We start from the raw sequence: 14,452 nt of genomic DNA on the forward strand, positions 1-14,452 counted from the left end.
CCAGACAGGACCAAAGCAAACAATCCCTGATCCTATCACCAATAGCCACTGATAGTAATCTATAGCTCCAACAACACTATCCTGTCTGCTGAGAATGAGAGAGGGATGAAACGAGTGGAAGAAGATGGAGCAAGTAAGCAGAGAAGGGATTCGAATAGCAGATAACAGATCTTTTTATTTTCTATCTATGTTTGTGGTGTGAAGATGCATGTGACTTCCAAACGGCTCAGCAAGCACAGGATATGAATCCCAAGCCTTAAATTCCACACATACACATTATACATGTACTCTACATGCACACACACACACACACACACACACACACACACACACACACACACACACACATATATATATATATAGCTGTAAGGGCAGCTCTGGGCAGCTTTAAGTAAGTGGGCTGGAGAAGCTACAAAAATATTTTTGCTTCCTTTTTATCCGCAGCTTTATCCCTGACTCTAACAGTGCATTTACACTTTGCTCACACTGACAAAGTCAAATAGTGAACCTGTGTTTACAATCAATTTGAACATGAAACTGTATGTACTTCCATAATAAATCTATGATTACATAATTTAATCAGAGAGCACATCCTGATGTTATTATTTTTCTTACTTTATTTAAATTGACTTTTTTATTTCTGTTGCTATTTCATTTCATTTCCTATATTTAGTGGAACTGGTTTTAACTTTTTCATTTTGTTCATCTTAACATGCTGAATTTGAATTATTATTACTTCATATGGAGTTCACATACAATTACTATAAGTACATACAAGGGGCCAAAACTAAGCCCCGTTGTGATCTCATCCATCCATCCATGCTCAGCCCATTTTGAACAGAAGCTGACAACCTATACAAATTAATCTGAGTGCAGCAGGTAAAATATAGTTAAGACTCAATATTGCTAATGGTAGTAGCATATTTTTCTGTATATATAATTTATGGAACATATATAAACACAACACCAGCTCTGTTTACTGTAATGTAAAGCACTGCAACAAACGACAACTAATAACACAAGTTATGCAAACACACCTTTCAGCAATGAACTGGTTTATTCACAAGCTGCAACTCAATTAACATTCTGCCTTAATCAAGCATAGCAATGGTAATGACATGGTGGAGGGAGGAGAAGTCAAAGTTTTTGTGGGTGCCTGTGTGTGTGTATGTGTGTTTGTGTGTGACTACATGCGGATGAATGAGTCATGTCATAAGGAATGGCTCATGCATAATTTCATTCATATTCATAACAGGCATGTGGTCTGCCACCGCCCGATGAGGGCCCACCGCAACTCACACTCTGCATAATGAGATGTGGCCAGCATGTTTTTTTCACGTGTGTGTGTGTGTGTGTGTGTGTGTGTGTTTGAATTTTATATACTGTAGGTAGGCATACTACTGAGTGTCTTGTGTGGAGGGTGATTAGGTAGTTTGTAAAACCAAATAGGTTTTTCCACATTGTACGAACATGTGGGGAAAACGGAGCAGCCCAAACCACCTGCGGTCAACTCTTAAAATAAGCTCATTGACTAATGTAGGATTTCAAATCAACCAAGCAGTCTGTGATATACATCCCTGCCTGTCTGTTTATAGAAAGCCCAGCAACAAGACCCTTGACCTGAAATGCAAATGAGTATATTTAAGTCATCTTTGTTTTTCTAAGAACCAAGTTGGTCAGAATTGTAAATTACACCAAAAGAAATTATGGTGAAATACATCTTTGCTATAGTTGCTCACAAGACATCTCTGTAGTGCACCCATGCACTCTCCTCTTGCAGACTGCTTTTATTAAAGGGAGATGGATTTTGTGTTGAAAAGTAGTCCTGCAATAGTTCTGCTGCTGATGTTTTGACTGTCCTGTCATGTAAGATAAGATACAATAAAAGTTTAAATCTTTGTTCTGAACTCCCTGATGAGTTGGCAACATCCACAATACCTCACTCACATGACACGACCAATGTTTTTCATTCAGTTCACATGTTGTAAACAAATGTTTACCTGTCCAGTTTTTACATTAAAACATACAATGTCAACAGTGGATTCTGCTTTTTTTGGTGTCATCCTGTAAATATGCATTGCTCCTTTAAAACTAAAATCTGATAAAAACATTGTTTAACTTATTGCTGACCCATTGTAAACCACTGATTTCAGCTTCCCTGTCATTGACTTGAGTTGGAGCTATGCATGCATGGCTTCAGTCATTCTCAGAAAGAGTGTGCCCCCTGTAGCAGCCATTGTTCTTTCATGGACCATTAGATGGACATGAACTCTCTTGCTGTTGTGCCTTGACCCGGTGACACTGGCCGTAAAAACAAACTGCCCAGCCTCCTCAATAAATTTATCACCTCATAAAGTGGTCAGTGACTGGTCAATGAGACGTATCGGTCACAGTGAGTGTTTGAGCATCAGGGTTTTTGTCTGAGTGAAGAGAGGGTTTTGCTAAATTGCAGGTCATTGTCTGTTAGTCCTGTTTAATAATAAAGGCTTATTAGTTATTGAAACACTTCCTTATGAATAGAGTGTAAAAGTATTTATTAATTTAAGCTTTTAATCTCTGATTTTCATCACGTGTAGCTTTTATAGAGCGCTCAGCTACGTTAATATGAATCAATATAATCCTTTACTCCGATATGGCTATTCAAAAAGTGCACAAAACAAAGGAAACTTTTACAGTTCGCCAAACTGATGTTTAAGCACCAATAGGTCTAAATCTGATCAAATCATGTGAGCCAGTTTAAGACACTTTTATACGTTTGTTTATCAGGTAAATAAGAGATGCACGCAGTAGTCCTCAAATCAAACTGCAACAAGAGGTCCATGTATGAATTTACTGTATAAGAAGCCTTTTTAGATCCTTCAAACATACCAACGAATAGAAGTCCTTGACAGAGGTACAGACGCAAGATTTGTAAAGTATAAGGAGATATAACGATCCTACCTTTTTGAGGCAGCTGTCAGGGGAGTCATCTTCATGGTCATTCATCATCTGCTGAGAAAAAACAAACACATACATTTTTAAAGTGATTTATGGGACCAAAACTATTTCATTATTCAAAAGTGATGAGCTAAATAGAATAAAAACAGCAACAATATTTGATTTTGATTGAGAAGAAGATCTCTTTATTAAAGCATTAAAAGAAAATATTGATTCCAGCACGCCATAAGGGCCTCAGCCGTCGGTTGTGACCATCACTGCTTGATGACAGGAGCACAGGGTGTTCACAGTTCATCACACAGACCCTCTGGGCTACAAATGTGACCAGAGGGATATAATAATGGACTGAGAGGTCACAAAAACATACACAGAGGCAAACATAACACTACACACACACACACACTCTGATGAATGAATGCCCCACATTTGACGTTAATTCTCCGCTTCAGCATTGCAGGAAATTTCACTGAGAATGTATGTGTGTGTGTGTGTGTGTGTGTGTGTGTGTGTGTGTGTGTGTGTGTGTGTGTGTGTTCAGTGAATGTGTGTATAATTAAGCCTTCAAGCAATATTTACTGGGAGCAGATGGGTGGTAGAATGCTCCCAGTGTCTACCAGAGGAAATGAAGGAAGTGGGGGAATGATGAAGAGATGGGGCTGCTCTGCTGCAATGAGAGGGCATTTCAGGCAGAATGGTAACCAGGAGTCCTCTTCGTCTGTCTGTCTCTTTCTGAAGCCCATTGATGGCAAAGGAGGATCAAAGAAGTGATGCAGACTGTTTTCACAGCAGTTTCAGATGGGGTGGGGGGGGATCAGCATACTACTTTACTGAGTTCAGGTGAAATTAGGCCTATAAAACTTCCTCGAGCACAGACACACGGCATATCTGAGCTTTCCTTTTCCTGCTCCCTATCCTCCCCATCTGCCCTTTAACAGGAGGTGTGTTGTTTGGGCGTTGTGGCAAGACTGGCTGCCTTTATATTAGAGCTGACATATTAAAGTTTGTATTTCCTTAACCAATGTGGCCAACTGCGATTTGGAAAGAGACATTTATCTGCTGAGGAATCTCCCATAGAAACTGTGGGGCTATTCTTTGAATTCTGGCACACAGCAGCTTCTTTTATGCACCTTTCTATAAAAGGCCTCAATTCACAGGATGTGATTATGAATCGTGTGTGTGAGCATTAGTTCGTGCCCACTCATATGTTCCTCTAGATTAAGGTATTCATTCCTCTGTAATGTAGTAAAAAGTATTATCTGAAAACATAGTGGCACACAGAAGTTTATTCTCTCCTCTTCTTTCCCTCCTCTCACTGAACAGTGAACCATATGGGCAATGTGCACACGGATGTGCTGTACTCCACGGTTTCCAACATTAAGCTGTCAAGGGATGTATTTCCAAGCCTCGCCAAATGGTAGTAATTACACCACAGATACTTACAACAGTGTTCTCAACCTACTTACTGTACACATCATCTAAACCTTTACAGACGCATCCTGTTCCTGAAATGAGCTTCAAACAAAGCAACAGTAAACATCTTATCTAATCGGCTTTTTCTGTCTTTTCACTTGTAACTGAAGCTCCCCTGTTCCCACTCAAAGAGTGTAAACAGATTGCAGTACGTGATGAAAGTTTCAATGTTCGTGTTGATTTGTTAAGCACATTTATCATGCATCACTGATGAAGGAACAAATGAACAAACAAACAAAACACTGGTCTATAGTAGTTTTTCTGTTTTTGATGGCCGTTCCTGACCATTTTTGAACATTTACAGTATGTCATAGTGTCTGTTCATGATGCCAAATGAAAAGATCATATTACAAGTGTATAGGGAAGAAAAACACCTGATAGTAAGATAACTAAACAGCTGAAAAATGAGCATAAGTGATGTGTTTAAAATGGCTGTTTAGTTGTTGCACAGAGATTAATTTATTAAGAGCTAAGGATTTCTGCATTTGTACAGAGTCTTGTGAGGGTGTATGAAAGAGGATTACAAGATTACAAAATGACCAAAAAAAACAGACATTGTAAATTATTTCTCTCTGTTTGCTGTTTATTTCTTTCATAGTATACGCAGTTTAGTCCTTCAACGTAATAACTGGTTGAACTGTTTTCAGGTTGATATTGACCAGAAAGAAAGAAAAATTAGGTTAATGTGTCTGCTCGGCAAGTAAAAAAACACATAGTTGTGAACTTTAAACAAGGGAAGACAACTGAGATTGAACTAGAGAGTGTGTAGAGAGGGGGTGAGGGGGTAGAGGAGGCCTTCCCGTTTCTTGTAATGCATCAAACCAGCTGCAACAGTTTACAAAACGAACAGCTTGGCTGGGTCATCTAAAATGCTACCAGGCGTTCAACAACTATAGGACAATTTCTGGACTTTCCCCCTGCTCTGCTCAGCTACATGCCAAGTGTAAATATGTGTGTGTATCAAATTGTGCAAGAGTAACCTAAAACTCCAGAAGACATGCAAGCAGACATGAGTGGTTTTACTGATGCCTTAATGTCTTTCAGCTTTAGGTGGGGGGTCGAGACTGTGTGGGCGCTCTGACGTCCAAACCTCAGTTTAGAGTCCAGAAACACTGAGTAATTGTCAGAAATCTACTAATTATGAAGCTTCCTGCCTTTGAACTCTACACATTTCTTATCTAGATTGTTTTTCCATTGAAAAGGGATCCAATTCTTTTCTTTTTGCTGAACGTACAATTTAAAGATTGGCGATTTTCTGTGGTGAAAAGCAAGGGCTTGTATAATGATGACAATAACTTTAACACAAAGGCAGGTGGAGATGCTCTTTCAGCACTGGCATACTGCATGCGCACACTGACTCACACATATACACTGACTGACTGACACACACACACACACACACACACACACACACACACACACAGAATATTATAGCCTTGCAGCAGGACCCCGCCAAACAAATAAATAAGCTATTAATTAGGGAAGGAAAATGTGATTGGCCACTGACTGGCGGAGCTATGATTTATTGCACGTGTCACCGTCATCTCAAAGTGACTTTTACTCTGGGTTGGTGAGACAGCTCCAAATACAGACTGGCCTATGTTGAAAGGGATAAACTTTCCACTACACAGAGAGAGGTAAAATTCTCCATTTGTTCTGTATCTCGCCTGCTGTATGCTGACATGTCAATATGTCTTATGGAAAAGAGAAAACACTGAAGTGAGGGTAATTAGAAAGAGTGTGTAAATGTGTGTCTAGGCACACAAACTTCTCTCTCTGGCCCATATGACCTCAAACATAAACAAATCCAGTCGTGGCTTGATGAAAGTGCAGCCACCTGCAGAATCCTTCCACCCCGAGCTGTCCAGACCCTCATTAGGACTATACGTAACTGTGTGTTTGTGTGTGTGTGTGTGTGTGTGTGTGTGTGTGTGTGTGTGTGTGTGTGTGTGTATCTCACCCTGTCTGTGGTGTGTGCTTTCACCCTAGGCGGGAGGGAAAACCCCACCATTATTAGTGTTTCATAGCAGAGCCTTTGTTATTGGACAGAGTCAGGAGTTTTTCAGCACCACTTTCGCACCATTGCTATTGACATGCCGTGATGACCAGAGTGGACAAAAGAAAACATGGCGTGGGGAGACACTCTCAGTGAGTGGACTGCCTCATTGTTTTTACAAGATCTGTCACAGCCTAAAACACATGACAGAGCAGAATCCCTCTCAGTTCATTTCCAGACCTCATTTAATATGAAAAAACAGCAGACATGCCCCAAGAGGGGTCCCTCCACAGGGCCAGTAAAGCACATGTGGTGGGTTCGCATGCACAGCTGAAGTCAATCCTAGAAAGATTGACTTGTACAGTACACTTCGAGTCACACGATTCACCAATGAGAAGACTGAGTGGGTAGCCATGGCGACCACAGTCGAGGAGGACCTTACAAAACTTGCTCATCATCGTCCACAGGCGTGATGAGAAGAGGGCCCCACTTGGAGGTTTGCGCCGTAGGAAAATGTTAGCATTCTGTTGCCAAAAACAATTCCCCTCAACTCTGGATAATATGAGGCAATACGGCAACACAGCCCAAAGGATGGCTGCGGATGTCACAAAGCCACAAGTTTCCAAAAAGAAACAGCAGCAAACAAACCTCAGGGCTTTTTGAACCAGGTCCCTGACTGACAACCCATTGGCTGCAAGAGCCACACCAAGAAAGCCACAAATTGAAAGTTTTGCTACGCATTTATTGGGAACTTTTGCAGCTTCTTGGCACGTTGACAGGACTTCATTGTGGTGGCGATGCCCCGGATGGGTTATTGATCTTTTGGATGTATAGATGGGAGAGGAAGCGGTCTTTCATTGTGGGTCGTGTTGAATAATAAACTGCAGGCGAAGTGTATTTGTGTCGAAGAGCGAAAGGGGAAAAAAAAGGGAGAAAAAAATGAAAGGGGAGATTCTGTTTCTCATTTCTGGAGCCTTTAAAATAGGATCTAACCATCATGTCAAACATGATCTCAACAAATGGATCTGACTACTCTGACTCCCAGATACTGGTAAATCTGATTGGAACACTTGACAATCAATGAAAAGACGCAACCCAAAAAAGGAAGAAAAAGAGGTGGGGATAGCAAGCCTGCAGTGTTTTTCTCCAAAGTCTCATGCTATCATTTCAAATCCCTGATAACAAACCTTTTACTTTTTCCTGTGAGAGACGGCTTGACTGGATACGTGTCTGATTCTGTCTGCTTTTTAGCATCAAGTCAGATAGTGCCTGCTTGTCCTTCCAAGTCTTTTCTCTGGCTTGTCCTTTAAAAGGGTGTAAAAATGCGGCTATTTCGGGACTTCCCAGAGATACGGGCTTTGACAGCTGACCCAAAACAAGACCAGGGCTATGACTTCTTAAAAACATGCCTCAACAATGAGGTTGCTCGCAGAGCTTAAGCAGGGAAGTGGGAAGACTAAGGCGGGAGAAGAGGAAACAGGGTAAAAAGTTGCGCTGCTAAATACCAGGAAGCTGGGCGTCCATCAGATATATTATATTTATGATAACTTTAATAAATAGCAGACTTGAGGGGCTTTGGCCAAGGCAAACATCAAGGGTACTGCTGATAGGAAACTTTCACTCTCTTGCACCTGATCTTTTTCTCTCACGGTTGACGCACACAATTATTATTTAATTTGATCACAGGTTACTTGTTACAATTTGCTGGGAAGCTTACTATAAGAAAATTCATAGGTAAAATGGTCAAATCGATGCCAACGGAGTGCATTTTCTAAAAGAAACGGGGGCAGATCAGATTTGCACGATACTTATTACACAGCGCCAAAGCTAACTCTGTTACCCAACCCTACATCCAGATGGGTCAGGGTGCGGCCCGTGACGGAACTGAGAACTGTTGGTGAGATAGAGATTAGTGCACAAAGGTTAGATTTGGAAGGCAAACACTCAGAACTATTGTGCGACTCTGGAAAGTCACGGCCACTTGACAAATACAAGTGGCTGATATTTACCGAACGAGCTTTGACCCTGTACGTCCTGAGAGTCTTTGTGTGATTTATGAAGAAAATGCCACAGTGAAATGTCTTTGCAGTGTTTACAGTGACCCCGGACAGGCTTTTCTATCATTTCAGTGTCCTGTATGATTCACAGTGCTTGCATAGACATGCAGTCCAGATGTCATACAGTTGGTACAAATGAGCGGATCAAATATTTGCATTCATACATCTGACAATCGCAGAGTTAAACGTTTTTGTTTCTGCAGCAAACAAATGTTGAGAAAGAAGCTGACTTTTATGAAAAAGAGAGTCAGAGGAATGCAAAGGGGAGGGTGAAGAGAGCAGGATTTAGCAAATTCATTAAAAGGGTCATATTTTCATGGGAGCCTTGTATGACCATCCATCACCTGATGTCCAAGGCCCCTTATCCTTTTAAGGCCGCTGATTCTGAACTTGATATCGACAGAGGCATACAGATAAATTATCTGCTTGGCCTCTGCTTTATTGATAAGTCATTTGGGCAGATGATCAGTAATAATCATAAGTGAATAGGGGTGTGCCAATAGATCTTCAGCTAGCAGATGCTGTGACAGCCGTAGGGTTGGGACCCAATAAATAACCCTACCTTTTGGCCTAAGAGGATTGCCTACACAGCATCGGCAGCTGCTGCGGCGTGCCTTTCAGATAATGATATATCACGTCTTTCCTCTTCATTTTGATAAAGGTTGCAGTTTATCGACATGTGGCAGCAGGAAGAAAAATAATATTGCTTTATTTCTAATGATCTCCTATTCTCTCCGTGACACATATGGCCTCTTAGCAAGCAGGAGGTTGTGGGAGTAAGATTTAAGGTCTTGACTTGAGGGCATATAGATTGAATCAAAGGTCATGCCACAGATACTTTTCATTTCACATACCTCAGCTGAGTGAGATGCCTACGCAGCCAATGCATATATGAATGTTTACATTTATGCACTGCATAAATCTGATATTGCCTTTTCAGCTCAACAATGTCATATGTTTCATATCTCCATTTCCCCTTGCAAACTGAATTTGTGTATTTGGAAACATTATACGAGACCACACTGTCTGTCCCTCCGTCTAGTGCCAATATGAATCCCTAATTCAAACCAGGAATTCCTTTTAGTAGGTAGAGAAGGACACAGAAACACAGAGAGGGGGATCTCTCATCGCATCAGAGCTTTTCTGGACAGCAACCCCTGAGATATTGTCATGTGACGACTGACAACTGGCAAGTAAATTGCATATAGTTTATTGGGGTCTGGCTAAATATTTACACCGTTTGCATATTTCAATGTAAACAGAGGGGGTTTGGTAGCTTTTCGTTCCTCCTCTCTCTCTTACTTCAAATCCAATATATGTAGGAAAGGAAAGGTTTGCTCAAATAGGAAGTTTGTATGGGGACAGATGTTAGAGACTAGAACGAAGGAAATGAGGGAAAAGGATAAGATATTTAGCTTGAAAGAGTTCATATTTTTATGTCTGTATGTAAGTATCTGTATGTGCTGTTTGTTTGTCGGTCAGGCGTCCCCCTGCAAATCCATGCTGCGGCTTTTCTGCATTTTTTGGATTACACACAAAAACACACACGCTCACACACATATATAGAAGGGGCTTGGGCGCAGGCCCAAACATAGAAGTGAAAAGTCTCTAGTGACTTGGAGGCTAAGTGCATGTATACATGGTTTGGTGCCTGGGACAAGCAGTGGCTTTCTTCGGGGCTTCGAGGGTTTATACCGAGGTCAAGCCCTGCACACGATGATTATGATGATGCTTGAGAAGGCCAAAGCCACGCCGAGTGACTCGCTGATGAGATTTCTCCAGCAGATAAACAAACAGGGCCTAACCGTGGATTTCCTGCTCAAGGGTCTGAATATGTGTTTGTTTGTGTGCAGCAGGGTTCTTTGGAAATATGAGTATGATCTGATGCACCAAACAGTGACAAATGATTGAGCTGTTACATACTTACAGCAGTAACTGTTATGCAGATCAATTATCAAACATCTCCCACAGGTCCTGTGTCTTCTGTACACTGTAGTATCACGATCCATGTTCTTTAGCCTGTCTTCACTCTCTCAATGAGTTTATTGTACTTGTATGGCCTCTGTGTTTACAAGGAAGACATGGAGCTTAGATGTTAGGTCATCAGTGGGAAAGAAGTGAATGGTGTAGCGTGTGTGGTGTGAGGAAAGAGTAAACAGATCCAAGTGTTCATAAGACATTCTTTGTTCGATGAGTAGTCTGTGTTTTTAGTTGCTTTTATGGTGCCAACACACTTGACAGCAAACGTTATAAAAGTGACTGAGATACACTGCAACACTGCATTCTTTATTGTATAGAAACAGATCCACTGTAGAAATAAAAAGAGTGATGGTGATTTACATGATTAATGCCAACAGCAAGTCAAGTCAAAAGCTTAAATCAAAAACTTCTGGATGAATTCAAATGCAATTACCACCGACTGAAGCACGCACGCAATATAAACACCAAAAATAATAAAGGCAGCTTAATAGCTCTAATGGCAGCTATTAGTGTGTGTATTATTTTGAGTATGATGTGAAGATTAAGCACAAAAAACATTTGTGTATAACAAATGGACTGTAACTAGTGCGCTCCTTATCCTTGTGATTTTCTTTGGTTGCCGATCAGATTATTTACACGGTGGAAATGTATAAAGGCCAGAGCAGTTAATTGCTACAGCCAAAAGATACTGTCTGGAGATATTGCCTATAAATGGATTCTTTTACTATGGTGGCCAGAGATTTTGCATAGAGCTTATACAAAGAAAAAAAAAGAACCAAGACAACAGACTTGATTGCCAAATGCATATAATGACCTCTAAATCATGATGACTGGACGTTTTCAGATTCTGATATTCTACCAGCCATTAAGTAAATGAACAATGAAATATGTTCCAAATAATGGTATTAGAACTTCTACAGATTCTCTATAACAACTGAATAATGGACAATACAGTCTCCTCGCCAGATTAATTGTTAACAAGGAGTTTTGAAAATGCCACACTTGACAATCCCCGTAATCTGCAACGACAAAATTCAGAAATTAAAGATGAGGAAAAATGTCCAAAATTGAAGAGCCGAGACATTTTGAAAGACCAAGGTCACATTAAGAGATGATAGATTAAACCCACTGGGCAAATGAATCATCCACCATTCTGCACTCATCGATTCACTCGCTCAAATTTTTCTGCTGCGCAGCAACCTCTTCGGGGCTCTTGTGCTCCGTTGTCCATTTTTTTTTTTCTCTCTCTGTCTTTCTGTACTCTGTTTATCCTTGCTCTCAAGAGATAGCAACATTTATCACCACGAGAGCTGTCTCCAAGTCCACAGGATCAACCCATCACCTCCACAATAAATGTCAAGCTGTCATGATTTATGCAGCTAATGAAATTGATTAGATGGCTACAACGTCCCAGAACATTGTAATAGCATGATTCACTACGGTCCTGTTTCCTCAGCTGGCTTCAAGTCTGTGTGTGTCTGGGCTGAAAACAGCAAAGGCTGGTAAAAACAGGCAGTAAGAAATGTCGGCGACCACCGCTTGACAATGATACAGTTACATCTTCAGAGTTTCGGTCTTTATGGTTTGGCCTTGATGACTCTTCGGAAAAGATATAATTGAGTGGAGATAATGTAGCAGTCCCACTCCCTTGTACAAAGGCCATTGTCTGATGTTTTTGCCATCAAAACCCAAGATGAAGTGTCTCTGACTTTGATCATTTCAGGGATGGTCTGAAACTTCTGAGAATGTGTGGTAACGATGTTGCAAAAGCAATGATATGATGCTGCTGCTTATCCCTGAATGTATAACAGTGGACTTTGTGGTGCGGGTACACTGCCAAGTAGAATTTTAATATCTGACAGATACATCATGTCATGTCCAAAGTTCAATTGCTCAGATGATACAACGTAGAAAACAAAAACGGTTACGTCACAACACTTTTGAGCACTCCATCACAAGACTGACAGATACTCTTTGTCAAAGAGAGAACCCACCTCTAATAAGCAGGTGAATATGAATATCCATTCAGTTGACCTTCGGGCTCATCACAAATGAGTTTATTAGCTGGGCCATATAAGGTGAAGGCCTTTTACAACCCTATTAGTGTAAAGCAGAGACTATCTCTGTCACTAAGATTGATGTTCCCCGGCTTATCGAGTGCTTCTGTTATCAGCAAAAACCTTCACCAACGGATACTAAGTCCCACTCGCACACCTCAGACTTGAGACTCATCAAACCTCACAGGTCTTTATCACTGGCATCATCCGCTGTTGAAAACTCGTATTATTATTATCTCCATTGGTGTCTGTGATACCAGTTTTATTTTTTTTAATCTAGAGCTGTCATCATCATCCCGGCTGATAGAGTAGAGTAACAAAGGCATGATAGGATGCGCCATTTCGATCTCTGAACCCTGGTTTATAGCTGTCTGTCTGTCTGGCCTGTCCACGGGATGATGACAAATGACTTTATTGGGGGATACGCATGGTCACAAGTTGGAGCTGGGACTTTCCATTAGTCATCTAACTGGAGTAATAAGCATGGAAAATGTTTGCAAATACCTTGCTGACCCCATTTTTAGTTTTTTAGTTTTTTTTTATATCTGCAAAGCCAGTGGCTCTTCACCCATGTTTTGATCCATTTCAATAACAGAATACCGAAAAAGACCAAACAAAGAGGAGGGAAGAAACCGATTTTGGACCGATTCACTCATTAAATTTTTGCTCACTTTGGAGCTTGCAGTTGAAAGCGATGACTTCGGGAGAGTTATTGGACAAAGGAGGAGGGAGAGCAGGGGGTGAGCTTGGTGAGAGGAAACTTATCTGTCCTTGGGCTGAGGGACGGAGCACAGTGCCGGCTTTATTCAATGTCTCGGTGCTGTCGTTAAGGAACGATGACACACTCCTCCAGGCCCACATTAATCTTTAACAGTGTGATTTCTAAAATAACACCAGTGTTTTCCCTAAAGGCAAGCGGAGAGAGAAGGCTCCGTTCAGTCCCGCCCAGCTACGCCAGGGTTTTTTTTTTTTCTTCCTTTCCCCACAGTGTTAACATTGGAAAGCAGAGAACAAGGGAAAGAAGCTAGAAAACTAAAAAGATGGACAGGAGATGGAACAGAGAAAAGAGGAGCCGCATTGCATGGGAGTATGATGAGCATAAAGTGGAGCTGGAGTGGATTTGGTGCGACGTCACTCGATGTTAAAAGCCCTTGACCTCACTTACACACCCTGACAGTGGCAGCTTCAGTGGCTCCTTCGCGCCGCACATTACTGTTGTTAACAGTGTTATCACAGGGTTGCCCTGGGCAAGATAAAGACTGTGGCCGCTGATGGGCCTCAAGTGAATGAGGGACTGGCTGCAGATGCATGGACAGAGCGAGGAGTGTCAGTCATCCGGCCTCTGGTTAACAACACCGGAGAGATAAAAGCTGAAACAACAACATTTTGTGGGGGAACTGTGGGTTTGACAGTCCGCTGGAAAAGGGAGCACGGGAGAAGAAGGACAGTGCCACTAATGTTGTTTGGGCTTTTGGAGACAGACAGGAATCTCTCTCTCTTGGAAGCTCTGCCATTCGCTAATGACCATTACACAGCATGATAGCGCTGCAGCTTTAGGACGAGCAGGGGGCCTCGCAAGGCACAAAGAAAGAGATGGAAGATCTAGTGAGGTGATTCTGACAGGCAACCGAAGCAAAAACGACGACAGCGTTAGAGGCCAATGGATTCTTGCAAACATCTTGTCTCACAAAACAGCATCTCTTTCCCTTTATCTCTCTCCTTCTTACCCCCTGTGCGGAAACAGTATATCTTATTTCACAGTATTTTAAATTCGGTAGATGTAAGAGTGATATGCGTGCTCTCTTTATAAGACTTTTTAAGACTTTTTTGAGGCTGTTAAGCTGTCGTACAGGCTTATCCGTTCTGTAACTTTCAATAACTTCCATATGCGTTTAATTTCTCATCTCCTCCCTCCTTCCTCTGTCTCCCTTCCGCTGACTGCCTCACACAGTATA

The 14,452-nt window shown here is 41.4% G+C and overlaps 1 protein-coding gene across 6 annotated transcripts in view; it reads right to left on the bottom strand.

Annotated features, from left to right (window-relative positions):
• prdm16 (PR domain containing 16) overlaps nt 1-14,452 on the bottom strand; it is a 179,804-nt gene that overhangs the window by 81,485 nt on the left and 83,867 nt on the right. For 5 of the 6 annotated variants that reach the window (XM_069140955.1, XM_069140954.1, XM_069140952.1 and 2 more), the window contains exon 3: nt 2,941-2,991. In XM_069140955.1, the coding sequence (XP_068997056.1) occupies nt 2,941-2,991 (51 nt within the window). The remainder of the gene's footprint in view (nt 1-2,940; nt 2,992-14,452) is intronic. The other variant, XM_069140951.1, reaches the window with a different exon arrangement.

The sequence above is a fragment of the Embiotoca jacksoni genome, unplaced genomic scaffold, assembly GCF_022577435.1.
Source record: "Embiotoca jacksoni isolate LCO1_2020_lvr unplaced genomic scaffold, fEmbJac1.0.p SCAF_9, whole genome shotgun sequence".
Taxonomy (NCBI): Eukaryota; Metazoa; Chordata; class Actinopteri; family Embiotocidae; genus Embiotoca; species Embiotoca jacksoni.